The 7,981-nt window shown below is 42.4% G+C and overlaps 1 protein-coding gene across 1 annotated transcript; it reads left to right on the top strand.

The window, feature by feature from the left end:
• Positions 1-982: 982 nt before the first annotated feature.
• Positions 983-2,222, top strand: LOC129747732 (luciferin sulfotransferase-like). Its single transcript, XM_055742070.1, has 3 exons — positions 983-1,161; positions 1,223-1,402; positions 1,465-2,222. The coding sequence occupies exons 1-3, from the start codon at positions 1,004-1,006 to the stop codon at positions 2,135-2,137; spliced, it is 1,011 nt and encodes a 336-aa protein (XP_055598045.1). The 5' UTR covers positions 983-1,003; the 3' UTR covers positions 2,138-2,222.
• Positions 2,223-7,981: the final 5,759 nt, after the last annotated feature.

The raw sequence follows: 7,981 nt of genomic DNA, 5'->3' as shown, positions 1-7,981 counted from the left end.
TGAGCTTAATTTGGGATCACAACTTTAAAATGCGATTTCTGGCCTTTAGAAGCGTTTTTCGGGCATTCTGAGCTTAATTTGGGATCACAACTTTAAAATGCGATTTCTGGCCTTTAGAAGCGTTTTTCGGCCATTCTGAGCTTAATTTGGGATCACAACTTTAAAATGCGATTTCTGACCTTTAGAAGCGTTTTTTATCGATTCTGAGCTTAATTTGGGATCACAACTTTAAATCCTCAGTTCGGTTACTTTGAAAAAGGATCAGGATCAGCATCTGAATAAGGACAAGAGGGTTGAAACAGGATCACAATTAGATTTCGAATTGGATATTATATTTTTTTAAGTTAATCAAAGTTATTTTAAGTGTATAAAGATGAAAAAGTTGGGTAGAAGACTCAATTAACGTAGAACTAAGATTGAATCTTACCGCAAATAATTATAACATTGTTTCTCTCGAATCAAGTGTACTGATATGTTACAAGATAAATTTTGACAAATCATGATTTTTATTACAGTACCTTAGATTTTAATTAGTTTAAGGTAAAGTTTCAAGTGAATTTATCTACCAGTGAAGTTATCTACAGGCGCGCCGGGGCGTATACAGCTATAAGAATTAAAATTGAAATATGCAAATAAATAGAATGTTATCTTGCGGAATGCGATAAGAATACAAATACCTACATTTTATCGGCGAGAAACTTTTACTCCGTTTGAGCTTAACATGAGTGAGAGCTTATCAAACTATCAATGTCGCCTTACTTATTCGAGTCGTACAACAAATGATAAATCATAACAACCCGTACTTAAGGTAGGTTTTAAAGGAATGAACAAACGATCAACTGATACTAACACAACACACACATACAAATGGACTCCATTCACAACTAAACTTCTCGCTTAACTATCGGGGACTTGTTTTTAAGCGAACTGGCTCTCGCTGCAATGTTTCATTGATAGTTGTTTCAGTTTGTTTTGCACTTTGCTTCGATTCGGTTCCAGCAACATGGCATTCGAGTATATCGACATCGAAGATTCCGTTTACAAGGCCACATTCGTGGAACGGGCAGAGCAGGGCTATATTTTGGTTCGACCGAAAGATTACTCCCATGTGCCGGTATCGCTTCCAGGCTGGGAACCGGAACCTACCCTGCTCAATGAGAAGTAGATGGCCAAATTACAAGTTTTTGGACGAATCTAGTTTGATTTCTTTATACTTTTGCAGATACAAAGCCCTTGATGAGCCAATCAAGAATATGACAATATACCCGGATGATGTTTGGCTGGCGACTTACCCGAAAAGTGGCACCACCTGGTGTCAGGAAATGATATGGTTGATTTGTAATGACCTCAACTATACGGAGGCGGCGAACGTGAAGTTAGTCAAGCGGTTTCCTTTCTTGGAGTAAGTTTTATCTACTGTCGAAAAAACTTCGTTTTACAAAACCATTTCCTCATTCAATCCAGGCTTTCGGGTATAAGACCATTGCCACAGGATTTCAATCCTTTCGAAGATGCGCAAAATCTAGCCCGCCCGAGATTTATCAAAACCCACCTTCCGGTTTCGATGCTGCCGGATCAAATTTGGACCATCAAACCAAAGCTGGTCTATGTTCGCAGGAATCCTAAAGCTGTGGCACCTTCCTACTATCATCATTCGGTTTCTTTGCACGGCTACCGCGGAAATCTGGAACAGTTTGTGCGATCTTTCATCAACGACCTGCAGTACTATTCCCCCTACCATCGGCATGTCATTGAATACAATAACCTGAACTACGATAACATTCTGCAGCTGTGCTATGAGGACATGAAAAAAGATCTGGCCCAAACGCTGCGTCGAGTTTGTCAATTTTTCGGAAAATCCTACACTGATCAACAACTGCAAACCTTAGAGCAGCACCTATCTTTCGATTCGATGAAAAATAATGAAGCGGTCAATTCTCGCTATTGGGTAGAGTTCAACTTAAAGCAGACCAACCGCATCGATAAGGTGGCTGACCAAGACTATCAGTTTATTCGACGAGGAGAAGCGGCCGGTTGGAAAAGGGAACTCAGTGACGAGTTGATCGAGGGTATCGACGAGTGGACACGAACTAAAGTAACTGATCCCAATCAAGCCAAACTGTTTCGGTACGATTGAGCTGGTTGAGTTTGTAAATTACTGGTTGAAAAGGTAACATAGTAATATTATTTTATTTTAAGAGATTTTAAATGAAAAATAAATTTACCCACTACAATTTAAATATTGTTTTCAATTAAGAATTAAGAATTTTCTCTGCGTATCTCGAGAACTAATTAAACAAATAGAACCCAATTTGGCATGGAAGGATACCTGGGTACATTAGTAATATTTTGAGATGATTTGAGATCCCTCGCTTGTTCTAGTGGGGTGATAACCAGAAGAAGGGGGGCTCTCACGCAATTTGTTTTTGGCATAACTCAAGAGCTTATCGTGCAAATGAGACCAAATGAGTTCTCTGAATTACTTACTTAATGATCCCGCGCCGTTCCACCGGTGCATAGGGCCGTGGTATAAGACCTCAACTGTTGGCGATCCGAAGCCAGCGTCTTCACCTGGTCCCAGTCAAGATTCTCGTCGACAGTTCGGATTTCAGCGGCTAAGCTTCGCCGCCACGAGTTTCTGGGTCTGCCTCTTTTTCGATGACCTTCTGGATTCCAATCTAGCGCTTCTCTGCAAATCTCGTTTTCATCTTTTCGCAGCGATTTCTAGCGGCCTTTGATGACACCGGCGATGTAGTTCCTCATTCGAGATCCAGTCGCCAGGCCACCAAGCGCGGATGATATTCCGCAGGCAGCGGTTTACAAATACTTGCAGTTTTCGCGTTGTCACCGCATATGTGCACCAAGTTTCGCACCCGTACAGCAAACGGACCTTTCTGATCCGGGTAGCGATATCTTTTCTGGTACCACCATCAGGCGTTATCTGGCTACCAACATACTGGAAGCACTCAACTTTTTCAACCTGTTGCCCAGCTACCATGAAACTGGAGGGATTTCCTGTGTTAATCTCCATCGACTTGGTCTTTCCGACATTGACTTTGAGACCTACTGCCTTGGAACTTTCGGTGAGGTCGTCGAGTTTGCTCTGCATGTCCGGTTGTGTTTGGGCGAGCAAAACAAATCGTCAGCCAGGTCAAGGTCGTTCAGTTGCACCATTGTTAAAGGATTCCACGGCAATTCTCGGTTCGGTGCACAGTCGATCGATCCAGTCAGAATCTCATCCATTACGATTAGAAAAAGTAGCGGTGATAAGATACATCCTTGTCTCACTCCAGCAGTTACCGGGATTGGTTCGGACAAGACACCGTCGTGCAAGACCTTGCACGAAAATGCCTCGTATTGTGCTTCGACGAGATGGACTAGCTTCTCTGGGACCCCTCGTCGCCTTAGAGCCGCCCAGATGTTTTGATGGGTAAGTCGGTCGAATGCTTTTTCGAGATCAACGAACACCAGCAGAAGAGAGTCCTGGAATTCGTTGATTTGTTCCAGTATGATTCGTAGTGTTGTGATGTGGTCCACACATGATCGTCCGGATCGGAATCCAGCTTGTTGCCGTCGGAGTGTAGCGTTGATTTTCTCCTGGATCCTGTTCAGGATCACCTTGCAGAGTACTTTGAGGGTTGTACAGATGAAAGTTATGCCACGCCAGTTACCGCACTCTGTTAGGTCTCCTTTCTTTGGGACCTTTACGAGGATACCCTGCATCCAGTCGGCCGGGAATGTTGCAGTATCCCAAATGTCAGCAAAAAGACGGTGCAACATTTGTGCTGACAAGGCAGGGTCGGCTTTGAGTATTTCAGCAGGGATGCAATCGATTCCAGGCGCTTTGTTGGATTTCATGTCCTTGATTGCCGCTTATATTTCAGCCAGCGAGGGCGCTTCCGAAATTACGCCATTAATGCGACTTACTGTGGGCACCTCGAGCTGCGGGTTCTGTTGGCCTTTGCTATTTGTAACTCGGAAGAGTTGTTCAAAATGCTCAGTCCAACGCTTGAGCTGATCTGTTGATCTGTCAGCAGCTGAACTGCTCGGTCTTTCAGCGGCATTCTTGCATTAGTCCTTGCACCACTAATACCGTATTTGTTTATGCCGAGTGTTGCACTAGTGTTGCACTGGTGCACCACTAGGTGCTGTCAAACTGTTTGTTTATTCGGACGGTGTTGCACTGGTTTTGACCTGTCGGAGTTCTGCTTACGGACGGTGGCCCACCGATAATTTTGCCAGTGTTGCGAGAGAGCGTGTGAGTGAGCGAGGTAGCAATACACTGGCGAGGATTTGTGTGTGTTTTTATCTGGGGGAGGAAGACTGAATAAAAAAAGAAAAAAAATCTTTCAAACGTCAAATTTCTCTCATCAATCTACCGACCAGTGCGAAGGTTCAAAATCTTACTTTCATATTTAGTGAATTTCAATAAAACTTTTTTGATGCTGAAAAGCACTTGTTTTGCATGAAACAATGATTTAATTAGGTTTTTCTTTTGCTCTGACGAATTCTGCAGATCAGGCGTATTGAGTTGCTCAAATTTCGTTAAAGTTTTTGAAGCTGATAAATAAAAATTGTTTGATTAATGGTCGTTCTTAAAAATAGCTTAAAGAACAGATTTAGATTTAGGGTAGTTCCCATTGATCGAACAAAATTTTTATATAGTTTAAAGTTTACGATTACAAATCTTTTCAACAATTGTTGGCTTTTTGCCGAACAGTAAAAAAACGATACAGAAAACGATACAGCGAATTTCAGCCTTCCTCCCCCAGGTTTTTATCGGGTACGGTGGAACACTCCACGAGTGGAGAAAACAAATACAGTATAAGGCGGCGAGATATATCATACACTCAGAAAAATACTATTATACATGCCATAAGATTCTCTTATGAAGTGGCGCCATAAGAAAAATCAATGAAATTCATAAGATTATCTTATGACGCGAATGAATTCTGCAGATGAACACCTACTTCAACGAGAGGTTGTTGCTTTTCGATAAGAGGGTCTTATAAAAATAGGCTATGTCACGTTTGATGCGAAAAATTCAAAACAATTGATGTTAAAAATTAATTTTATTGTTCGGCGAATTTGTTTGGTACACACATTATGGTCACCATCAGCAGCAAATCAACACCCGGTTCCACCGGTTCCGGTTTGTTTGGCCGCATACGTTCCTTTGACCTTGGGTTTTTCCCGTTCAACGTGCTGAAAAGTAAACAAAAAACAAATTAAAGTTTTCAAATATGTTTAACGATCACTAAAGATAAGCTTCATTTCAAACTTACCATTTAGAACAATAACTTTAATAATTCCACAATTTCGTTTGACGATTGAAAAATGACTGATGGAATCGATGTGTTCATTATTTTTCCTCAATGCCGTTTCTTCTATTTTTCATAAGAACTTCGTATGAAAATTGAAAGAATTTCATAAGACTCTTATGAAAAATTAGTTTGGACGCAAAAAAGGGGTTCATAAGACGTATCTTATGAAAATTATAATAAGAATTTGCCTGAGTGTATAATAATCGGATATCTCCAATGGCGGCGGCTCTTTCTCCCTCTCCGGCTAGGGAGTTTGTCCAGGCTCTCTTGTCTCGTCTACAAGCTCGTTTAACTGCCTTTTCCAGCTCCGCATATTGTAAGCGGGCGGCTGCTGTGGCCTACAACACGTGTTGTTAGAAAACTTGAAGGCCACAGATCTTGAAAATGTTTTTGCATGGCAAAATTTTCTAAATGTGCAAAAAGTGACAAAATTTCTACCATTTTTTCCAAACACCAGTGACTTGCTCTAACCTATCATTTTCACTTTATTATATTTTGAATCTTCAGTAGTTCGTTCATATTTCGAAAACGGAAGACACTATTGTCTCCGTTGATAAAAATGGACGAAGGCGGGGGGTTAAACGCCTCAACCGAGGACGATGAGAATTTCAGCTCGACAATGAAGAGCATGGAGGATACAGATGGTGCTGCTCCCTCAAATGCGATCCATTCTCAGGTGGGTGTTAATTCTTCATCGCCCTCGGTTATGAGTGGAACAACCCGGCTCCGAAATTACGCAGAGGGCTCATCTCTCACTGGACCTTTGGGTGGTTTTCATCTGGCCCAAAGTGAATGGCAAGCAAAGTGAATGAAAACCATTGCCCAGAATGAATTTTTCCCGGAATGACAAATACCCGAAATCAAACCCCAGAATGAACCATTTCCCAGAAAAAAATTCCCCAGAATGCATCATTTACCAGAAATTTTTTTCCCAGAATGGACCATTTCCCAGAATTTTTTTCCCCAGAATGGAACATTTACCAGAATGGCACAAATCCTAGATTTTTTCCCCTAGTATTTTTATTTGTTTTTTTTTTTCTAATGAATTCTTGAATATTTCATTTGATTAGAAAGTAATTTTTTCAAAATGATTTTTTAAATGAGACTACGACTTTGAAATTTTCCAACTAAATTTATTTTAGAACCAATATTGTGCTTTGTTTATGGTTTGGGTACTTTAATTGATTCAATGCTTACCATGGTCCTTTAAAAACCGTTTTGGTATCCGACTCCTCACGCTGCGCGTTCGAACTTGAAAGACGTTTTGTCCTTCACGCTGTCGCGTGCCGGACGGGGCTAAGGGATCACCCCTAGCTTTCACGCAGACCTAGGAAGCCCCGGCAGACCTAGACCAATGTCTTAGGGCCGCCGCTTCCGACGGCGGGTCGGCGGCCTCCTCGGATTTGGGAGCTTCGGCGGCTTTGTGCCGCCTCAGCCCCTTCATCCTCGTTGGTTGCGGCCTTGCCGCAAAAGAATAAAGTTATAAAACCCCATTTTTTTTTGTAACAATTCCTTTTTTTTAAATAATGTCTAGTAAGGATAAATGTTTTCAATTTTCTGGGAAATGGTCCTTCTTGCGAAAAAATTTCTGGTACATGGTTCATTGTGGTGAAAAAATTTCTGGGAAATGGTACATTCTGGCGAAAATTTTTCTGGGGAATGGTTCGTCTGGGGAAAAAAATTCTGGGGAATGGTTCTTTCTGGCGATTGGAATTCTGGGGATTTTTCATTCTGGGCAATGGTTTTCGGGTAAATGGAGTACAACCCTCCTTCAGACTCATTACGTCTTGATTGACGGAGTTTTGAGGCTTCCTGTGTGGCTCTTTGTGCCTCGTCCAATGGAATGTCAAAGTTGCATTAAATTCGTTGGATATTGCCCCGCTGGATACAGAGTATGAAATCCTGCAACGAAATCAGTGGTTCCGGCTCGAGACGTCGATTTCCTTGAGACGGCGGTTCCGGTTGGAGAGCTGAAGCAGCAGAACAGTGATGAGGTAGTATACCTCGAAGAAAACAGTGATAAAGAAGAAGAAAACAGTGGTAAAGAAAAAGACAACAGTGCTAAAGAAGGAGAAAACAGTGCTAAAGAAGAAGAAAACAGTGTCCAAGAAGATTGTACTAGTGAATATGAAGAAGATGAACTGTTCTCTAGTATAATCGAAGAAGATGCGGAAGATGAATCGGAGATCACCGGAAGTGGCTCTGGTGGTAGGTCGGTTCGAGTACGTAAAGCCCCTGTGTGGCATCAGGACTACGAAGTGGATGCTAGTTTTGCCTTAAATGCGCTGTCGTATGTGGAGGACCTCCCAGAGTCACTGTGCGAGATGCGGAAGCGTAGCGATTGGGCTTTGTGGCAGCGGGCGATGCAAGACGAGATGGATTCGTTGGAGCGAAACGGAACGTGGACTTTGTCGAAACTGCCGGAAGGAAGAAGCGCCATATCGTGCAAATGGCTTTTCAAAGTGAAGCCAGGTGAAGATGGGCAACCAGCTCGGCACAAGGCGAGGCTGGTCGCCAGAGGGTTCAGCCAGAAGCGAGGATTTGATTATTTGGAGACGTACTCCCCAGTGGCCCGGCTAGACACGTTGCGAGCAGTGTTAGCGTTGGCAAATAGTGCAGGAATGGTCGTCCATCAAATGGACGTAAAGACGGCCTTC

Source organism: Uranotaenia lowii, chromosome 2 (genome assembly GCF_029784155.1).
Source record: "Uranotaenia lowii strain MFRU-FL chromosome 2, ASM2978415v1, whole genome shotgun sequence".
Classification (NCBI taxonomy): domain Eukaryota; kingdom Metazoa; phylum Arthropoda; class Insecta; order Diptera; family Culicidae; genus Uranotaenia; species Uranotaenia lowii.
This window is presented reverse-complemented; position numbering and strand designations above follow the sequence as displayed.